Raw genomic sequence first — 22,608 nt, 5'->3', positions numbered from 1 at the left:
CCACGGGAATGAATGAGCAGGGGCTACATTCTATAGAGTCCACCTTTGTTGGAGTGTTTTTCTCTTCACCTCCTTCCCAAACTTTTCTTTGGGGATTTTTCTTCAGTATGTGGGCCAGTCCAGAAGTGGAGATGTTGCATGGTGGGTTTTGCTACAGTTGGGCTACACGGTGCATTTGCCTTTATTGCTGGCCTCTTGCTCCTGATGCAGCTTTGTAGGTTCTTATATCCTTACAACCCCAGCTGCATTCACGTAGTTTTGTTTCACCGTTGGCTGACAGTGCAGAGCAAGATTGGACCTTGTGCCTTGAGAAGTCCTGTAACAGGTTGGGAGGAGTTCTGACTCTGTTCTTTTCCACTGGGTTTGCTATATATTCTTTTGAGCAGAACACAAAGATCTCCACAGACCTCTAGGGCAAGGAGAAGACTAGTTAATATTCCGTCAACTTGGAACTCCAAGATCTTGTGTTTACTTGGGTAAAGCCACTACATGAAGTCACAATTGAGAATGAAGTCATTTTTTTCATTCGCCATAAGGGGGCACTCTTGGCTCTGCTTCCTAACCTTTTCTGGGCTAGGCAGAGAACTTTGCTGATTTAGGAGCCAGCTGGTAATTTGAGGACTGGAAGACCAACCATGTCTGTGGTCATTTCTGTCCAGGATTATAACGAATTCTTGCCTAATTCGTAATATCTGAAAAATGTTCTCAAAGAATAACTGTGCCCCAAATGGGACATGAAAATAAAAACTTGCCGAATAGCTAAGAATGGTCAGAACCTCAGACATGAGGAGGAAGTGCAGAATGCTTTAACCAAGGCTTCACACTTTAATTAAAGACTATTGATATTATCTCCAAACGATTATTTTGTGTTTGTGGGTATGAAACGCGTTAATTTGTTAAATGTATACCTTTAAAGTATCCTGTAATTTTAACTCATCATTTTTTTTTGATATATGGAGAGATTTTCAAAATGTGACCCCTGAAAGACAACATCAGGTTATCATAATTCTGATTTTAAAAAAGTTTGTCAGTGATTCATTCAAGAGTATTTATTGAGTATTTATTGTACTGTGCAAGGTATAGATTTCAAGATCAATTCCAAACTAAACAAGTAAAACCTTCTCTACCAACTTGGTTTAGTAGTACTAAAACAAATACCTCGCATTTTTACACTGTGCCTTCCGGGGTTTTGAAGCCTTCTCATAAGGCTTTGATCTTTACAGCACCCCTTTGATGGGTAAGGTGAGTATTTTCTCTGCTTTACAGGCAACGGTATGCCTTTTAATGGGGATGATTTTATATGCTTTATATATTTTAAGCAGGTTGTCGAGAGTTCCAACAATGTCAGTAGAAGCACCCACTTACATGTGACACAGATGGATCAAAATATAAAGAGAACACTTTTAAAGCCAAATATGTATCAGCATCTGTGTCAAATAAGGCCATCAAGGACTCTCTTGGGGGAGCTTATACCCTCCCCCCACCATGTTCTTCATCAGCATCCCCTACTGTTTTGGTGTTGATAATTATTGTTTTCTGAGTCTTTTGTAAACTGCCCTATAAATGCAACTTCGATGCCCCACTCCAACACCAAACTCCTCCTGAAGAGGTACCTACCTTGAAATTGACACTGACCAAGTTCTGCTCTCAGTCTGGCCCTTACTTCCTATTGAACCCTAGCTAGTCTTGACTTTTCTGAGACTGTCTTCATTTTTACAAGGAGGGATTAGATTTTGATCTTTGAGTTTGCTCCACCCTCTATGAGTTTTATGTGTTACAGCTGTAAAATGTTCAAACACTTCTCATCTCTGATACCCAGGAATAATCGTTTTGGTTAGATAGATGCCAACACAGTCTCACCTAATTATGCAGAGAAAAAATAATCGTAAAGGCCATGCAAGAAAAAAGAGATTGTGGGGCTTCCCTGGTGGCACAGTGCTCGAGAGTCTGCCTGCTGATGCAGGGGACACGGCTTCGTGCCCCGGTCCGGGAAGATCCCACATGCCACGGAGTGGCTGGGCCCGTGAGCCATGGCTGCTGAGCCTGCGCGTCCGGAGCCTGTGCTCCGCCACGGGAGAGGCCACAACAGTGAGAGGCCCGCGTACGGCAAAAAAAAAAAAAAAAAAAAAAAAAAAAGATTGTGTCATTGGTAAAGGGTTTTTCCAACTACATCTATTTTTTCTTGAGGGGGTTGCGGGGGCATTACACGTTGTCTTTTGGTGAGGTGGTACCAAATAGCTTTGAGATTGTGTTAAATATGCATAGACCTGATTGGTGTACTCTCAGAAAAGTGATTGGATCTCTGTCAGAAAGACCACGCCAAGATAAAAATACACAGAAGTCAAAACCAACTGGAGAAGCACAAGAAATAGTGTGGCCAAAATCCTAATACCATCACAAGTCAGTAAACACCCCCTTCTATGGAAAACCATCCCAGTAATCCCAGTAAGTAAATGGACTTAAATGATATCAACCAGTGCCCCAGAAAAAATGATTCCTTTTTAAGCCTCGATTTAAAGCCAATATCTTCTAAAATGAGCACTGAGTTCACAGATATCTTTTGAACCTCATTATGTGCAAGGTATGATGCTTGACACTGTGGGAAAAAAAATCCTAGAAGATAGACTCTGTGCCCTAAAAACACCTATTCATCTAGCAAGCCATTAGCTAAATTTTGTGTAAGTTTAAAGTGTTTAAAGGTGCATGTTTGCCAATGCAGGAAATAGCACCACTTAAGGCTAAATAGGGCTCAATTTTATTTGTGTCCATTAAGTGATGCTGGTTTTGATCGGTCAAAATGTTGTGCCTACTGTTTCAGCATCCTCCATGAGAGAGAGTGGACAACTGATGAGATTTTAACTGACCACTTTCCTCGAGACAATTGCATTTGTAGATAGGAGGACACAGACTTCTGTCCTGGGGGGCTTCATGGGCTGGAAAGGCAGAGAAGCTGGTGGCTATTCTTCAGAGTGCTACTGCAAGTAAGAGGGGAGAGCCTGGGCCAAGCAGGCTGAAGTTGTGGCTTTAGGTCTTGCTGCTCAGGGTTTTATGGAGCATATTCTAATAGGCTTAGGGATAGAGGATGGAAGAACCAAGTAAGGAAAAGAACGTGTTGGTTGGGGCTGGGGCCTCAGAGGAGGCAGTCCTGATAGCAATCTATTAGCTAAATCCAAATTAAGCAAATGAAGCCACCCACTTAAATCTGAGAGAATCCAAAGCATTCAAGCATGAGAGCTGAAACCAAAGAAAAGAACAGCATGTGCTGAATGGAAATTTGAAGGTTGACTTAATTTCTGTTCAGGGCAAATATTAGTAAATGGCATAAGAGACATTCAATTGTGTGGTGTAATTCTCAAATAAACGTCTTAAAAATAACCCCGGGCTTCCCTGGTGGCGCAGTGGTTGAGAGTCCGCCTGCCGATGCAGGGAACACGGGTTCGTGCCCCGGTCCGGGAAGATCCCACATTCCGCGAAGCGGCTGGCCTCGTGAGCCATGGCCGCTGAGCCTGTGCGTCGGGAGCCTGTGCTCCGCAACGGGAGAGACCACAACAGTGAGAGGCCTGCGTACCGCAAAAAAAAAAAAAAAAAAAAAAAATCACCCCACCCGACCCCAACACCCCCCAAAAAAAGTAAAGGAGAAAAAACTCTCCTCTTCTCTCTGAGATGCTGCTTGAGTTATACAAAATTCAAAGGTAGGGTGATGTCTACCAGGAATGGGAAAGAAGAAGGTGCCTGGGTTGTCCTAAAGGTGAACTGCCAAGAGCAGTGGAGGAGGGGGAAGATTGAAGAGAAGCCTAGAAAGGACAGGCTGTCTAACTGGGAGAAACCCCCCGCAGGGAGGCCAAGGGCCTGCATGGTACCTGTCTCTACTACCATCCAGATATCCAAGCAACATTAGAAAATTCACCCCCTTTCCTTTTTTGCATTGGCTGTCAAGAAGCTCAAAGCTGCTTCTGAACATTTATCTGATCAAGACACAAGCAGAATATCATAATATTCTTATGGCCAACTGAGTCTAAAAAAAATTTAAAAGGCTGCGGTAGGGCCAGAGGCTGGGGGTTCCAGAGAATGAGCATCTAAGGAATATCCATATTCCATTAGTGGCAGTTCAAGGAGGTTCTGAATTATGAATTCACCTATTATAGGGGTGTGTGTGTGTATACATACACATAAAACATCCCATATATATCATATATTAATATATATGTTATGAATTGGACTATTACATATATATTTTAGGCCCATATATTGGTCTATATTTTTGTTGTACTTATTTCCTCATAGTATATGGCTTTATATCTTTTATTTCTCTTTACATAACTTTATTTGATTTTAAATGCAAACTTCCTCAATTATTCTTTAGGTAAAAGGTGGAGTACACATTTAAAAGAATATGTCTCATTCTGTAACTCTGTTCCAGGCACTATACTTTTCCTTCTGTAAGACCATGGCAATAATAATCTTGGCAGTGTGGCAAACCCTGCTCTTCTAAGGACTGGATGAAATCACTTCAAGTAAAACAGTTAATGCCTGGCAGACGTTACATAGTAACTTTAACATTATTATTATTGTTTTCTCATTTAATGCTTGCAGTAGCCTCATGCGATGGCTGCTATTGTTATTTCCCTTTGGAAAGGAAGGGGTGGTAAGAATACGCAAAGCTTCATGGAGAGAGGCGCTGGCCCCAACCTCATGGTCTGTGAGGCAAGAAGAGGCAAAGCTAGGGCTAGGAGTGATCCCTGGCTTCGAAGTTTCCGTCCCAAACTTCTATCCTCTAGGCGCCCCTTGTGTCTGGCCCCCGGGGTCAAACGCAGAGGTTTCTTTTCATTCAAGTTCCGGGGTCACCCCCTGCCCCCGCCCCGACCCATCAGAGCTCTCCTAGTACCGACTTTCTCAGGCTCAGTCCAGGCCAGTCGACTCCAGCTGATGGTGGAGAAACGCAGAGGTGAGCGTGGCCTCGCCGGTGGGCTCTCTGAGTCTGGGGTGGTTTGGGGAAATAGGCGTCATGGACGTGGGGCAAGTTGGCGTCGCGAAGCCAGCAAGGGAAAGGTAGGGAGGGCGTGACATCATCTGTTCAATCAACAGCCTCCCCTGAGGCTTCCAGAATGCAAAAATATTCCCTTGATTCCTCAAAGTGGGTGGTTTACTGATTTCACTGCTTCCACCCCAAACTGAGATGCAGCGGCTTTTAGCCAGATCTGGGCAGGCTCTGGATGTTAAATCCAGCCCTTGACTTTTTTTTTTTCTTTCTTTCTTTTTTTGTAAAGTGAAGGGTAACAGTCGCGGTCCCCTCTCTTCCCTCCGTGCCTCCAGGTTCCCTTCGCTGGTCTGGGCGACCCCGGCGCGCCGCGAAGGGACGACCCGCCCGCCAGGTTTTGGGGCTCCTCCGGGGGAGTCTGCGTGAGGTGGGATCTGGAGCAGTCCGCGAGCTGGCGGGCACAGCTCCCCAACGGAGACACTGAAACTGGAGGAGGTTCCCGTCCCGCCAGTCTGATTTCCTGCGCTGCTCGCCGCCGCGCGCCGCCAAAGACCCGCGGTTAACTGCGAAAGGTTAGTTTGCTGATCACTGCTGGTTAGCTCCATACGGCGAGAGCAGAAAGAAAAGACCCGAAATACGAAAGGTACGTGGCTTTTTAAAGTTTTTTGTTTTTTAATGCAGTTACACTTGTATCTTTATTAAAACACATAGACGCAATTTTATGTATGTATGAAAAAACACAAGTAATTCTGCATTGGTGGCAAAGGAGCTCTTCCCGGTGATGATGGAAATATTCTTCATCTTGTTTGGGAATGGTGATGATCCATGAATTGAGTTGTCAGAACTCGTAGAAATTCTATACTGAAGATCTGTGCATGGTATCGTGTGTAAATTGTACGTCAATTAAGAAATCAGAACGTAATCCTGCATGCATAGAAAGTACTGCGTGCCATTGCGTAACTGCATACAGGAATGCCGATTAAATGCAGCTGTAGATGAGTATTTATAGCAACTAAGAGCAACTCTGTTTGATTATTTAATTATGCAAGCTCCCCGAAGCCGGGAAAGGGAGAACGGCGGCTGACATCACTCGGGGCGGGGCCGAAAGCCCTAAGAAAAGTCGGTAGGACCCTAGCGGCAGCCGCTGCCAGACACCACCTCATCATGAGCAGTCACAACGGCTCCGAGCTCCACGTCCTCTGCAGCTCCGGCCAGCTGTTCTTGCAGCCGCTCTGGGACCGCCTGAGGACCTGGGAGGCCCTCATCCAGTCGCCCGTCTTCCCCGTCGTCTTCTCCATCACCACCTACGTGGGCTTCTGCCTTCCCTTCGTGGTGCTGGACGTCCTGTGCCCCTGGGTGCCCGCGCTACGGCGCTACAAGATCCACCCGGACTTCTCGCCGTCGGCTTGGCAGCTGCTGCCCTGTCTGGGGCAGACCCTCTACCAGCACGTGGTGTTTGTGTTCCCCATGACACTGCTGCGCTGGGCGACCAGCCCCACCCTCCTGCCCCCCGAAGCCCCCGAGCTGCTCCAGCTGGTCCGCCACGTCGTGCTCTGCCTGCTGCTCTTCGACACCGAGTTCTTCGTGTGGCATGTGCTGCACCACAAGGTGCCCTGGCTGTACCGGACCTTCCACAAGATGCACCACGAGCACTCGTCCCCGTTCGCGCTGGCCACGCAATACATGAGCGTCGGGGAGCTGTTTTCCTTGGGTTTCTTTGACATGATGAACGTCTTGCTGCTTCAGTGCCACCCTCTCACTGTCCTGACCTTCCACGTGGTCAACATCTGGCTGTCGGTGGAGGACCACTCGGGCTACGACTTCCCCTGGTCCACGCACAAACTGGTACCTTTCGGGTGGTATGGGGGCGTGGAGCACCACGACCTGCATCACTCCCAGTTTACCTGCAACTTCGCCCCTTACTTCACACACTGGGACAAAATACTGGGAACTCTGAGGTCTGCTCGCGCCAGGTGACATGCAGGCACCCCTCCCGGCGTAGTAGTGTGTGCTGTGGTGAGGGGTGGGTGTACCTCAGACATTGTGCATTTCACCCTTGAATCGGGAGAGACACCCTTGAGGTTGCTTTTTTGTTTTATTTGCTGGAAACTTATAGAGAAAATCTGATGTATTTTTCACAATCTAGTAATTTATGTAATGTTTGTATATCAACAATTATATTCTTGATGTGGAATTCTAGCTCATTTCAATAGCCTTGATTTCTGGGTATAAAGTATCCAAAATCACTGGCGTATTTAAATAATCTCTAAAAGGGTTTGTTTGTAGAACAAGGAATTTTACTCTGTTTGAAGGTGTCCTAGAGCTAGGCTAAAATATTTTTATGGAGAATCTGATCTCTGACTCTGTAAACAATGAAACATGTTCCTGCTGGACAGTGACTAAGATTATTGTACCTTTTTTCTTTGTTTTCATAGAACTGTACATTTATATAGAAGGAAACATTATTTATGCTTGACAAAAAGTAAAAAAGGACATAAACCAAGCAAGTACTGGCTTCTGGCATTTTCACTGGCGTTTTGACTGATAGAAACTGGAATGAGAAGAGGGAGCTGGGATGGCAGGTGCTCGTCAGAGTCTGCATCAGTCCAGCTGTGGAAAGAGGAATCTGGTGGTGGCAGGTTTGGGGGAGGGGGAGCTTGTAGGAAAGGAGGTGGGAGAAGGGATCTGTTTGTTGGTTTTGGTCTAGAGATTTCACAGAGGGAAAAACACTGTTGTTCTGGATGTCTTTTAGTTGATTTCCGTGTAACAGAAAACTGATAAAACTTACTCTGTAAAATTTTACAGAGAGATTAACGCTGGGCCACCATTGCATTATTTGGGGGGGAAAGGGTGGTGTTGGGGGATGAATAGAATTAGTGAAGTGCCTTGCTTTGCAAAACCTGTAAGTCAAGTGTGTGCTTTAAAGGGGCTGATAGGTAGCGGAGGGATTATGAGTGAGCCCCCCCCTTTCATAAAGCCATCTAATACAAATGACCATCACACATTGTCTCTGCAATCTGAGATTTTTGTATGTTCACTTTTCTTTATGAAGACGTACATGCAAACTTCATACTCCTTTCTCAAAGAAAGAAAAAAGTGAAATTTGGCCCTAGATCCCTAGTTCCTCACCTGCAAAAGGAGATTGATTGTGTCCCAGATGTTCTCATAGATTACTTGTGACAGTAAATGTGCCTACAACTGACTGCACGCCTGTCACCCATCATGTACCCCATTCTGCTGCTGCATAATTGTTTTAATTTTATCTTTGGAACACCATTTAGATAGATAGGGTAAAGTTAAAAAATCAAGGCAATTTAGACAAAAGATCTAAAGAAAGGCAGCTTTGCATGGAATTCTAGGCTCATAATATATGCACCAAACTATCTTGTTTAAAGATGAAAAAAATCCATCTAAAGACTTTATATCCATACTCTGCCAAACGAACCTCCCTAGAAATATGTTTCGGTGCTCCAAACCTTTGAAAGACGCAATCAGAGTGCCTGGCTGCCCCTCTGATTTTCTCACATTCCTTCCCAATGGGCGTGCCCTCTTGGCTTCTGCTGAAGTCACCTCCTCCTCTGTCCACAGCAGGACCATGCTGGGACTTAAAGATTATATCATGAATAAAAGTGAAATTCACAAGCGCAGGTAGTGAGGGGAAAATGCCTCACTGGAGGTAGTATGTTAGTATCATGAGCCAAACGGTGAGCAGAGAAAGAAAAGGGGGATGAACAGGCCGGTGTAGAATATATACTATTAGTTGCTTTGAGCAGCTTTAGGCATCCAAAAGCAGTCTGCCAATCTTGGATAATGACAATTTGTTACAGCTCACTCCCAGAGAATTTTTGAAATGGGTCATAATGCCTCACTGTGTAAGGGAATTTCCCATTTAGGACAAATTGTACACGTGGAAATTACTTGGGGTCAGAACACTTTCTCAGAGTTGGGTGTCTTAGCAGTTTTTGATACCTTGTGGGGTGGAACTGGGGGAGTGGAGAGGATGAGGAATTTCTTGGATAGTTTTGAGAGAAGAAGAACAATGATAACGAAATAATGCACATTTGCGTGAACTTTCTCACATTGTTTCACTTGTTCCTTACACTCTAAGGGATGTAGAATAGTTATTACTTTTTTAATCTTAGTTTTTATTATCATTATTTTTCCATGTTATGGATGGAGAATTGGTATCTGCAACAGTTAAGTCACTTGCTCCGGATGATAAAATACTAGGATTTGGAGCTGGTTCTTGAACTTAGGTCTTGTAGTGTATACTATACCTGTCTTTGGATGGTGCTTATGGTAATCTTCACAACTGCCAGTGAGCTACAAACCCTGCAACACCAACAAATGGCCTCCCTCTGCTATTCCTCCCCTGTCAAACAGAGCGTCCGCCATGAATTCAAAGCCTCTGCTTGGCAGGGGAGAAAGCCAGATTAATCTCAGCAGGATGTGGGAAAGCATGAAGCAGGTCAAAGGCTCTGTTTTCTGTACCCCTCATTGCACATCAGGGAAGAGTACACATGCTGAAGCCAGATTGCCCTGGGAGGGGTGTGAGGGGAAACTTGACTTGGGACTTAACTAGCTGAGTGACTCTGGACAAGTTACTTAACCTCTCTGTGCTTGGGTTCCTCATCTGTAAAATGTAGTTAATTATAGAACCTACCTCCTAGAGCTGTTGTGAGAGCACTCACACTCTGTGTGAGTGCTAGGTGGGTTGGAGGTCTGGACTGTATTTGTGTTTGCTACAAATGATGCTTCATGATGTGAGCTCCAGGACTGTACCAGGGTCATAACCTTCGGTCCACACACATGTTTGAGCTCTCCTGTCTACAGGGAACCCAAAAAAGCCAAGTTTTTGATCCAGCTTTTATCAAAGCTGCTTCTCTCATCATCCTTTCAAAGCCAAAGTGTTGGAAAGAGCCAGAAGTCTGTGTTTGTCTGATTCTGTTTCCTCACCTCTGAGTCATCCCACCCTCACCTCTTCCTGAGACTTTCACTCCCTATTCACTGCTATCTTCCTAATGATCAAATCCAACGACTTCCCACCCCTTGATTTTCCATCTCTTTGGCTTTGTTCTTAAGATATTTGTTTCTGCTCACCAGCCTCTTAGAATGTGGTTCTTGCTTGGTTTTAGTGATGTTTCTCTATGTTGTTTTCCTTCCTAATTCTCTAGCTGTTTCTCCTTCCTTCAGTGGCTGCACGCTCTCCTCAGCAGGGAGGCCAGCCTCAAGGTGCTTCTCATTTTATTAAAAAATATCTATGTTGTGTGTAATGACGATCCTTCCTGCCATCTTCTGGTGCACCCTCTAAATCTCCGCTTGCATTGCATTCCAGTGCACACGTGGGCGCCTCTACGTGCACAGGCCATGTGAAAATGCATAAATGCATGACATATGTATACACACTGTATATGTACCTACCACATGCAAACTGTATGTCCACACACTGTTATACGGACACAGACATGCATTTGCCCACTGTATATGTGTATGTGAACATACACAGTATATGTATGAACACTATATATGTACAAACATACTTTATACACCCTATACATGTATATATGTACCCATAATATATATACACACTATATATACATGTCAAACGTGACATATATGTGTACATATATAGAGACATTATATACGTACATCTACCATATATTATATATGCGTATGTAATATGCATATGTATATATGTGTGTATATATACAGATATATGTGTATATGTATATATACATATGTATATACATGTATATGTGTATATATATGGATATGTGTATATATATATATACTCCTCTCTCTTTCTCTAACTACACACACATACTATTATTTCGGTCCTGTTTATCATTCATCTGTGCCCCTAGTACTGTGCCTCGTTCTTGATAAATACTGGTTCAGTGTTGTGTGAATCCTGGAAGCAGAAGAAACACAGATTTGCCATTAATCATGTTTTTCTTCATTCATTCCCTCCTCCATCACTAGTCCATCCTAGCTTCTTAACTAAGGCCATGCCCACAATCCATAATCTCTGTTCTAGAGAAGTTCACAGTCTACTGGGAAAGAGAATCAGGCAAGCAAATGCATCTAATCTAATGTAGTTAGTGCTATAATGGGGGTGTGTTAACAGGTTGTTAAGGGAGCCCAAAGAAAGACGGGTCCTTTGAACACTAGAAATCATGAAAAATGTGTATGCATTCACTGGGCGGGGTAAAGGGCATCCCTGGAAGAAGAAACAGCACGTAAATCAGAGAGGGATGAAATAACAGGATATGCCAGAAACATGGTGGGAAGCTCCAAGCACTGGGTGAATAAGGAAGGAACGTCAAGGCATGTTGTCTCACCACTTGACAAGCTATTGAAGCTGCTTCAAACCACTTGCTCATTTGCCTATGTCACAGGGATTTGGGAGATTGTATGGAAAATTACTTTGAAATGAACATTAGGCCTTGCTATTATTTGTTGGTTTATAATGAGTACATGGATGAATTGAAAACTGGACTTGGAAATGACAGGCTAATAAGCTTAGGTTGTATTCTTTAGGCAATGATGGGGGACAGGGGTGAGAGTTCCACAGACCTTAAGCAAAGGGGTGATGTGATCAGATCTGGTGGAAGAAGATACGTGGCAGCAGAGAATGGTAGTGGTGATTCCAGTTAGGACGGTTGCAAGTTCTGCCTGGATTCTAATCCTGCCTCCCTCATTTATGAATTTTGTGTGTTTGAGCAGATAACTTCATCTAAGATTCCTCATCTGGAAAAAGAGGGTGGTAAGACCTACTTGTAGAATTATGGTGAGGAATAAGGAGGATATTTAGAGAATTTAGCACTCTGCCCCACATAGAGCAAAAACTGTAAATAGTAGCTCTTTTGTTAGAAGTTGTTATAAAAGGGTTATAATTGCAAGTGTGAGATGATAAGCCTGCAGCAAAACAAGCCGAGAGAGAGGTGGAGGCTAAGACATAGATTTCTCTTTTAACATAAAAGTAACACATGGTCATGGAAAAATTTCAAACCTAGAGGACAGTGTAAGGTAAAAAGTAACAACCATCTCCATTCAATGAACTTACTTCCACCACAGATATAATCAAAGTTAACCCTTTTTTGGATGCCAAACGGAAAGTCAGTCATTCAGTGTCTTTTTCTCTCTTTCTCCCTTTCAGCTGGGATGCATTAAGTGGTTTGCATTGAATGCATGCATTAAAATAAAAGGAAGTTAGTGTGAACAGAAGTTCTTTGGACAAAGGCCCAAGAGCATTTCCTCCTTCTAAATATCTTTTGCTTATTTCTTTTTTCTATTCCTTTTGATCACTACTCAAAACAAGAAGAGAAACTCAAGTTGTCTCTCTTCCACAGCGCACAGAACTGCCGGGGCCAGAGGAAAAGTGAGGTTTTCCTTGCTTCCCTTTCTCACACCTAGAGCGTTTCTTTGGTGCCTCTTACAGTGACTTTACTTTCTGCCTTCCAGCGAAGCAGTTGCTTTCTCTGCCGGGGAGAAAGGTCTCTGAAAGAAGAGGTCATGTCTTACAGATCTTTGATTCCTTCAAGGATCTTACACTTGAAAAATGCTCAATAAATGTCTCTGGAGGGGAGGCTCCAGGGCTTGGAGTCTGAAGAGCCTGAGGTTGAGCTGCCTGATTTTCTGTTTGGAGAGAAATCATTGAATCACGCTAAACATCAGTTTCTCTCTCTGTGAAATGGGTGGAGGTTGGGGTAATAATAACTGGCATTGCCTACTTCCTCAGGCTGCTGGGATGCTCCAATGAGATAGAGCAGCAAGTCGCTGAGTGGGTGTGGGACGATGTGGACCTTCGGCAGCTGGGAGGCACCAAGGTGCTATGGCTGCCATCTCCCTCCATCTCTGCCACACTCCTCCATGGATGGAGGGCTTCCTCCATCCAGCCCCTGCCTCTTGGGCTCCATACCTTCCGTTACTTGTATTCCTCTCCTCTGCATGCCCTGGCTCTTGCTGCCCTGCTGAATCTCAGGAGAATATAGGAAGAGAGGCGAGCTTTAGAGGGACCAGAAGCGGAGGAAGCTGGCCCCAGGGTAGCGCAGTTTGCAGAAGTAGCCGGAGCGGTAGTATTTGAGCCAGTCAGAAGTCGTGTCAATCTGAGACACGCCAGGAGAGGGCTCTTCTTTCTGTACTAAGGACGGGCTCCAAGCCAGGAGCTGCAGCCTGCTGGATAAGTGGAATTTGGCTGCAAAAGGCTTTTGAAAGAAGAAGCCTCTTGGGAGTTGGACAGTAACTGAAAAGAAGTCACCCTTCACTAGGCAGTTTGAGTTCCTTGTCATGAGGTGAAAAGGAAGAGTGACCCATGCTTGGCAGTGGGTTTGATCTGCCTGAGATCCAGCATCGCCGAGGGAAGATAGCTCACATGCTGACACTGTCAAGCTCGGAGATTCTACAAATGCTAAGGCTGAGACACCACTGTCCAGTTTCCCTACTTTATGAATAGGGAAAACTATTGCTCCACTCTATTCTGGAGTTGAATGCTGCTATGGACAAATTTAAGGCCACACTGATTTTTGTCTCTCTTAGGAACTTGATCTTCTTGGCTGGGATGTCTGAAGGAATGTTTATCTTTCAAGTCCAATAACTTTATTAGGATATGTCTACACATCCAGATAAATTCTGAGTCATTTTCCAGGGCATATGGTATTCTTTCAATGTGAAGATTTGGAACTTCTTTTATTTCAGGAATTTGTTTAAAAATTATAATTTTTATAATATATCTTTGTTTGTAAATATTTGTTCTGATCCATTGTTCCTGTCTTCTTTGGATTTCCTTTTCCTATTTCTATATCTATTTATCCCTCAAATCTTGTTGAAAACAAGGGATATAGCTTCTGCCTTTCAAAGTGAACTCTTCTCTTTTAGAAAATTTATTTGCTGGCACATTCTAAGATCTGCCACTGATCAGCCTGCCTACCATTCTTTATGTTTCCTTTTGTGTGACTTCTTCCCGACCTCATGTATATTTCAAGACCCTACACATATGGAGTGTTTTAAAATCTCTTAGTTCTACTGAAAAGATACTTTTGTTGTTTATTCTTGTTGTCCTTTCTCCTCCTCTTTTCTCTGCGTGATTTCAGGAGTAGAAGAAAATGCTGCCTTAACAATTCATTTTCATGTGGCAAAATTATATTAATTTTAAAAACTATATACATACAATAATCTTCAAAACTGTCAAATATGGTTTTACTTTTCCTTTTTTTTTTTTTTTTGCGATACGCGGGCCTCTCACTGTTGTGGCCTCTCCCGCTGCGGAGCACAGGCTCCAGACCCGCAGGCTCAGCGGCCATGGCTCACGGGCCCAGCCGCTCCGCAACATGTGGGATCTTCCTGGACCGGGGCACAAACCTGTGTCCGCTGCATCGGCAGGCGGACTCCCAACCACTGCGCCACCAGGGAAGCCCTACTTTTCCATTTTAATCTTCTAGGGACGTTTGTTGATAATGATGTGTCTCTTATATTGTGGCCTCTAACTTCACAAATTTCTCTTTTCTCTGCCTTCTTTCTTCTCCTGCTTCTTTTTTTTTTTAATTATCTTTTTTTTTAATCTTTATTGGAGTATAATTGCTTAACAATGGTGTGTTAGTTTCTGCTTTATAACAAAGTGAATCAGTTATACATATACACATGTTCCCATATCCCCTCCCTCTTGCGTCTCCCTCCCACCCTCCCCATCCCACTCCTCCAGGCAGTCACAAAGCACCAAGCTGATCTCCCTGTGCTATGCGGCTGCTTCCCACTAGCTATCTACCTTACGTTTGGTAGTGTATATATGTCCATGCCTCTCTTTCCCTTTGTCACAGCTTACCCTTACCCCTCCCCATATCCTCAGGTCCATTCTCAAGTAGCTCTGTGTCTTTATTCCCGTTTTACCCCTAGGTTCTTCATGACATTTTTTTTTTAAATTCCATATATATGTGTTAACATACGGTATTTGTCTTTCTCTTTCTGACTTACTTCACTCTGTATGACAGACTCTAGGTCTATCCACCTCATTACAAATAGCTCAGTTTCGTTTCTTTTTATGGCTGAGTAATATTCCATTGTATATATGTGCCACATCTTCTTTATCCATTCATCTGATGATGGACACTTAGGTTGTTTCCAGCTCCGGGCTATTGTGAATAGAGCTGCAATGAACATTTTGGTACATGTCTCTTTTTGAATTATGGTTTTCTCAGGGTATATGCCTAGTAGTGGGATTGCTGGGTCATATGGTAGTTCTATTTGTAGTTTTTTAAGGAACCTCCATACTGTTCTCCATAGTGGCTGTACCAATTCACATTCCCACCAGCAGTGCAAGAGTGTTCCCTTTTCTCCACACCCTCTCCAGCATTTATTGTTTCTAGATTTCTTGATGATGGCCATTCTGACTGGTGTGAGATGATATCTCATTGTAGTTTTGATTTGCATTTCTCTAATGATTAATGATGTTGAGCATTCTTTCATGTGTTTGTTGGCAGTCTGTATATCTTCTTTGGAGAAATGCCTATTTAAGTCTTCTGCCCATTTTTGGATTGGGTTGTTTGTTTTTTTGCTATTGAGCTGCATGAGCTGTTTATAAATTTTGGAGATTAATCCTTTGTCAGTTGCTTCACTTGCAAATATTTTCTCCCATTCTGAGGGTTGTCTTTTGTTCTTGTTTATGGTTTCCTTTGCTGTGCAAAAGCTTTGAAGTTTCATTAGGTCCCATTTGTTTATCTTTGTTTTTATTTCCATTTCTCTAGGAGGTGGGTCAAAAAGGATCTTGCTGTGATTTATGTCATAGAGTGTTCTACCTATGTTTTCCTCTAAGAGTTTGATAGTTTCTGGCCTTACATTTAGGTCTTTAATCCATTTTGAGCTTATTTTTGTGTATGGGGTTAGGGAATGATCTAATCTCATACTTTTACATGTCCCTGTCCAGTTTTCCCAGCACCACTTATTGAAGAGGCTGTCCTTTCTCCACTGTACATTCCTGCCTCCTTTATCAAAGATAAGTTGACCATATGTGTGTGGGTTTATCTCTGGGCTTTCTATCCTGTTCCATTGATCTATCTTTCTGTTTTTGTGCCAGTACCACACTGTCTTGATTACTGTAGCTTTGTAGTATAGGCTGAAGTCAGGGAGCCTGATTCTTCCAGCTCCGTTTTTCGTTCTCAAGATTGCTTTGGCTATTCGGGGTCTTTTGTTTCTCCAAACAAATTTTGAAATTTTTTGTTCTAGTTCTGTGAAAAATGCCAGTGGTACTTTGATAGGGATTGCATTGAATCTGTAGATTGCTTTGGTTGGTAGAGTCATTTTCACAATATTGATTCTTCCAATCCAGGAGCATGGTATATCTCTCCATCTATTTGTATCATCTTTAATTTCTTTCATCAGTGTCTTATAATTTTCTGCATACAGGTCTTTTGTCTCCTTAGGTAGGTTTATTCCTAGATATTTTTTTCTTTTTGTTGCAATGGTAAATGGGAGTGTTTTCTTGATTTCATTTTCAGATTTTTCATCATTAGTGTACAGGAATGCCAGAGATTTCTGTGCATTAATTTTGTATCCTGCTACTTTACCAAATTCATTGATTAGCTCTAGTAGTTTTCTGGTAGCATCTTTAGGATTCTCTATGTATAGTATCATGTCATCTGCAAACAGTGACAGCTTTACTTCTTCTTTTCCAATTTGGATTCCTTTTATTTCCTTTTCTTCTCTGATTGCTGTGGCTAAAACTTCCAAAACTAAGTTGAATTGAATAAGAGTGGTGAGAGTGGGCAGCCTTGTCTTGTTCCTGATCTTAGTGGAAATGGTTTCAGTTTTTCACCATTGAGGACAATGTTGGCTGTGGGTTTGTCATATATGGCCTTTATTATGTTGAGGAAAGTTCCCTCTATGCCTACTTTCTGCAGGGTTTTTATCATAAATGGGTGTTGAATTTTGTCGAAAGCTTTCTCTGCATCTATTGAGATGATCATATGGTTTTTCTCCTTCAACTTGTTAATATGGTGTATCACATTGATTGATTTGCGTATATTGAAGAATCCTTGCATTCCTGGAATAAACCCCACTTGATCATGGTGTATGATGGTTTTAATGTGCTGTTGGATTCTGTTTGCTAGTATTTTGTTGAGGATTTTTGCATCTATGTTCATCAGTGATATTGGCCTGTAGTTTTCTTTCTTTGTGACATCCTTGCCTGGTTTTGGTATCAAGGTGATGGTGGCCTCATAGAATGAGTTTGGGAGTGTTCCTTCCTCTGAAATTGTTTGGAAGAGTTTGAGAAGGATGGGTGTTAGCTCTTCTCTAAATGTTTGATAGAATTCACCTGTGAAGCCATCTGGTCCTGGGCTTTTGTTTGTTGGAAGATTTTTAATCACAGTTTCAATTTCAGTGCTTGTGATTGGTCTATTCATATTTTCTATTTCTTCCTGATTCAGTCTTGGCAAGTTGTGCATTTCTAAGAATTTGTCCATTTCTTCTAGGTTGTCCATTTTATTGGCATAGAGTTGCTTGCAGTAATCTCTCATGATCTTTTTTTTTTTTTTTTTTTTTGCGGTACGCGGGCCTCTCACTGCTGTGGCCTCTCCCGTTGCGGAGCGCAGGCTCTGGACGCGCAGGCTCAGCGGCCATGGCTCACGGGCCTAGCCGCTCCACGGCATGCGGGATCCTCCCGAACCGGGGCACGAACCCATGTCCCCTGCATCGACAGGCGGACTCTCAACCACTGCGCCACCAGGGAAGCCCTCTCATGATCTTTTGTATTTCTGCAGTGTCAGTTGTTACTTCTCCTTTTTCATTTCTAATTCTATTGATTTGAGTCTTCTCCCTTTTTTTCTTGATGAGTCTGGCTAATGGTTTGTCTATTTTGTTTATCTTCTCAAAGAACCAGCTTTTAGTTTTATTGATCTTTGCTATCGTTTCCTTCATTTCTTTTCCATTTATTTCTGATCTGATCTTTATGATTTCTTTCCTTCTGCTAGCTTTGGGTGTTTTTTGTTCTTCTTTCTCTAATTGCTTTAGGTGCAGGGTCAGGTTGTTTGCTCGAGATGTTCCCTGTTTCTTAAGGTGGGATTGTATTGCTATAAACTTCCCCTTAGAACTGTTTTTGCTGCGTCCCATAGGTTTTGAGTCGTCGTGTCTCCATTGTCATTTGTTTCTAGGTACTTTTTAATTTCCTCTTTGATTTCTTCAGTGATCACTTCGTTATTGAGTAGTGTATTGTTTAGCCTCCATGTGTTTGTATTTTTTACAGATCTTTTCCTGTAATTGATGTCTAGTCTCATAGCATTGTGGTCGGAAAAGATACTTGACACAATTTCAATTTTCTTAAATTTACCAAGGCTTGATTTGTGACCCAAGATATGATCTATCCTGGAGAATGTTCCATGAGCACTTGAGAAAAATGTGTATTCTGTTGTTTTTGGATGGAATGTCCTATAAATATCAATGAAGTCCGTCTTGTTTAATGTATCATTTAAAGCTTGTGTTTCCTTATTTATTTTCATTTTGGATGATCTGTCCATTGGTGAAAGTGGGGTGTTAAAGTCCCCTACTGTGATTGTGTTACTGTCGATTTCCCCTTTTATGGCTGTTAGTATTTGCCTTATGTATTGAGGTGCTCCTATGTTGGGTGCATAAATATTTACAATTGTTATATCTTCTTCTTGGATCGATCCCTTTATCGTTATGTAGTGTCCTTCTTTGTCTCTTCTAATAGTCTTTATTTTAAAGTCTGTTTTGTCTGATATAAGAATTGCTACTCCAGCTTTCTTTTGATTTCCATTTGCATGGAATATCTTTTTCCATCCCCTTACTTTCAATCTGTATGTGTCTCTAGGTCTGAAGTGGGTCTCTTGTAGACAGCATATATATGGGTCTTGTTTTTGTATCCATTCAGCCACTCTGTGTCTTTTGGTGGGAGCATTTAGTCCATTTACATTTAAGGTAATTATTGATATGTATGTTCCTATTCCCATTTCCTTAATTGCTTTGGGTTTGTTATTGTAGGTATATTCCTTCTGTTGTGTTTCTTGCCTAGAGAAGTTCCTTTAGCATTTGTTGTAAAGCTGGTTTGGTGGTGCTGAACTCTCTCAGCTTTTGCTTGTCTGTAAAGGTTTTAATTTCTCCATCAAATCTGAATGAGATCCTTGCTGGGTAGAGTAATCTTGGTTGCAGGTTTCTCTCCTTCATCACTTTAATTATGTCCTGCACACTCCCTTCTGGCTTGTAGAGTTTCTGCTGAGAGATCAGCTGTTAACCTGATGGGGATTCCCTTGTGTGTTATTTGTTGTTTTTCCCTTGCTGCTTTTAATATGATTTCTTTGTGTTTAATTTTTGACAGTTTGATTAATATGTGTCTTGGCGTATTTCTCCTTGGATTTATTCTGTATGGGAGTCTCTGTGCCTCCTGGACTTGATTAACTATTTCCTTTCCCATATTAGGGAAGTTTTCAACTATAATCTCTTCAAATATTTTCTCAGTCCCTTTCTTTTTCTCTTCTTCTTCTGGAACCCCTATAATTCGAATGTTGGTGCATTTAATGTTGTCCCAGAGGTCTCTGAGACTGTCCTCTGTTCTTTTCATTCTTTTTTCTTTATTTTGCTCTGTATCAGTTATTTCCACTATTTTATCTTCCACCTCACTTATCTGCTGTTCTGCCTCAGTTATTCTGCTATTGATCCCATCTAGAGTATTTTTCATTTCATTTATTGTGTTTTTAATCGATGCTTGATTCATCTTTAGTTCTTCTAGGTCCTTGTTAACTGTTTCTTGCATTTTGTCTATTCTATTTCCAAGATTTGGGATCTTGGAAATAGAATCTTGGATCATCTTTACTATCATTATTCTGAATTCTTTTTCAGGTAGACTGCCTATTACCTCTTCATTTGTTATGTCTGGTAGGTTTTTATCTTGCTCCTTCACCTGCTCTGTGTTTTTCTGTCTTCTCATTTTGCTTATGTTACTGTGTTTGGGGTCTCCTTTTTGCAGGCTGCGGATTCGTAGTTCCTGTTGTTTTTGGTGTCTGTCCCCAGTGGCCAAGGTTGTTTCAGTAGGTTGTGGAGGCTTCCTGGTGGGGGGGACTAGAGCCTGTGTTCTGGTGGTTGAGGCTCGATCTTGTCTTTCTGGTGGACAGGTCCACGTCTGGTGGTGTGTTTTGGGGTGCCTGTGGCCTTATTATGTTTTTAGGCAGCCTGTCTGTTAATGGGTGGGGTTGTGTTCCTGCTTTGCTAGTTGCTTGGCATAGGGTGACCAGCACTGTAGTTTGCTGGTCGTTGACTGAAGCTGGGTGCTGGTGTTGAGATGGAGATCTCTGGGAGATTTTCGCTGCTTGATATTACGTGGAGCTGGGAGGTCTCTTGTGGACCCGTGTCCTGAAGTTGGCTCTCCCACTTCAGAGGCACAGCACTGACTCCTGGCTGCAGCACCAAGAGCCTTTCATCTACCCGGCTCAGAATAAAAGGGAGAAAAAGTAGAAAGAAAGAATTAGTAGAAGAAAGAAAGAGAGAGAGAAAGAAAGGAAGAAGGAAAGAAAGGAAGGAAGGAAGGAAGAAAGGAAGAAAGGAGGGAGGGAGGGAGGAAGGATGGAAAGAAAGAAAGAAAGAAAGAAAGAAAGGAGGGAGGGAGGGAGGAATGAAAGAAAAAGGAAGAGTGAATTGAAGAAGGGAGGGAGGGAGGAAGGAAAGAAAGAAAGACAGGTGGGAGGGAGGGAGGAAGGAAAGAAAAAGAAAGTGAAAGGAAGAGGGGTGGGAGGGAGGGAGGAAGGAAAGAAAAAGAGTGAAAGGAAGCAGAGAGGGAGGGAGGGAGGAAGGAAAGAAAGAAAGACAGGTGGGAGGGAGGGAGGAAGGAAAGAAAAAGAAAGTGAAAGGAAGAGGGGTGGGAGGGAGGGAGGAAGGAAAGAAAGACAGGAGGGAGGGAGGGAGGGAGGAAGGAAAGAAAAAGAAAGAGTGAAAGGAAGAAGGGAGGGAGGGAGGAAGGAAAGAAAGAGAGAAAGAAGGAAAGGAGGGGCGGAGGGAGGGAGGGAGGAAGGGAAGGTAGGAAAAAAAGAGCAGGTAAAGTAAAATAGAATAAAGTATGAAATATAGTAGCGTTATTAAAATTTAAAAGTAATTATTGAAAAAAAAAACGGACAGATAGAACCCTGGGACATATGGTGGAAGCAAAGCTATACAGAGAGAATCTTACACAGAAGAATACACATACACATTCACAAAAATAGAGCAGAGGGGAAAATCAAAAATCTTGCTCTCCAAGTCCACCTCCTCAATTTGGGATACTTCATTGTAAAAAGAGGAAAAGGGCGAGAAGTTTGAAATCTTGCTAAGTCCACCTCCTTAATTTGGGATAATTCGTTGTAAAAAGAGGAAAAGGGGGGAAAGTCTTAAATCTTGTCCTCAAAGTCCACTTCCTCAATCTGGGATGATTCGCTGTCTATTCATGCACTCCACAGACGCAGGGCACATCAAGTGGACCGTGGAGCTTTAATCCGCTGCCTCCGAGGCTGCACAGAGAGATTTCCCTGTCTCTGCTCTCACAGCTCCCGCGTCTCAGCCTTGGACCTGGCCCCGCCTCTGCGCGTAGGTCGCCGGAGGGCGTCCGTTCTTCGCTCAGACAGGACGGGTTTAAAGGAGCCGCTGATTCGGGGGCTCTGGCTCACTCAGGCAGAGGGGAGGGAGGGGCGTGCACAGTGGGGCGGGCCTGCGCCGGCAGAGGCCGGCGTGACGTTGCACCAGACCGAGGCGCTCCGTCCGCTTTCCCGGGAAAGCCGTCCCCGGGTTCCGGGACCCCGGAAGTGGCGGGGTGCACAGGCCCCCCGGAAGGCGGGGAGGACAGTGACCCGCGCTCGCACACAGGCCCCGCGGCGGCGGCAGCAGCAGCAGCCCCAGCGTCCCACGCCCGTCTCCGGGGTCCGCGCCTTTAGCCGCGGCTCGCGCCCGTCTCCGGCGCTTCCCGAAGCAGCCCTCTTAATGCCCTCTCCTCGCGCACCAGGAAACAAAAGGGAAGAAAAAGCCTCTTGCCTCTTCGGCAGCTCCAGACCCTTTCCCCGGACTCCCTCCGGGCTAGCCGTGGTGCACTAACCCCCTCAGGCTCTCTTCCTGCCGCCAGCCCCAGTCCTCTCCCTGCGCTCCGACTGAAAGCCGATACCGGAGCCTCAGCTCCCAGCCCCGGCCGCCCCGGCCGAGCAGACAAGCCTCTCGGGCTGGTGTGTGCCTGAGGGCACCGATCCTCTGTGCCGGAATCTCTCCGCTTTGCCCTCCACACCCCTGTTGCTGTGCTCTCCTCCGCTACTCCGAAGCTTTCCCCCTCCGCCACCTGCAGTCTCCGCCCGCGAAGGGGCTTGTAGTGTGTGGAAACCTTTCCTCCTTCACGGCTCCCTCCCACTGGTGCAGATCCCGTCCCTATCCTTTTGTCTCTGTTTATTCTTTTTTCTTTTGCCCTATCCAGGTATGTGGGGAGTTTCTTGCCTTTTGGGGGGTCTGAGGTCTTCTGTCAGCGTTCAGTAGGTGTTCTGTAGGAGTTGTTCCACGTGTAGATGAATTTCTGATGTATCTGTGGGGAGGAAGGTGATCTCCGCGTCTTACTCTTCCGCCATCTTCCCAGGGTCTGAGTGTCTCTCCTGCTTCTTCTTCTTCTAAATCTTGTGTTCTGT

The 22,608-nt window shown here is 43.8% G+C and overlaps 1 protein-coding gene across 1 annotated transcript; it reads left to right on the top strand.

Moving 5' to 3' along the window:
• Nucleotides 1-6,142: 6,142 nt before the first annotated feature.
• CH25H (cholesterol 25-hydroxylase) lies at nucleotides 6,143-6,955 on the top strand (the record flags this gene model as incomplete). The annotated part of the gene is made up of 1 exon (XM_079707634.1): nucleotides 6,143-6,955. One exon carries the CDS (start codon nucleotides 6,143-6,145, stop codon nucleotides 6,953-6,955), a length of 813 nt encoding a protein of 270 aa, XP_079563760.1.
• Between the last annotated feature and the right edge of the window lie 15,653 nt (nucleotides 6,956-22,608).

This window comes from Hyperoodon ampullatus, assembly GCF_949752795.1.
Source record: "Hyperoodon ampullatus genome assembly, chromosome: 1".
NCBI classification, from domain to species: domain Eukaryota; kingdom Metazoa; phylum Chordata; class Mammalia; order Artiodactyla; family Ziphiidae; genus Hyperoodon; species Hyperoodon ampullatus.
The sequence above is the reverse complement of the archived record's forward strand: the minus strand, read 5'-3'. Positions and strand labels throughout refer to the sequence as shown.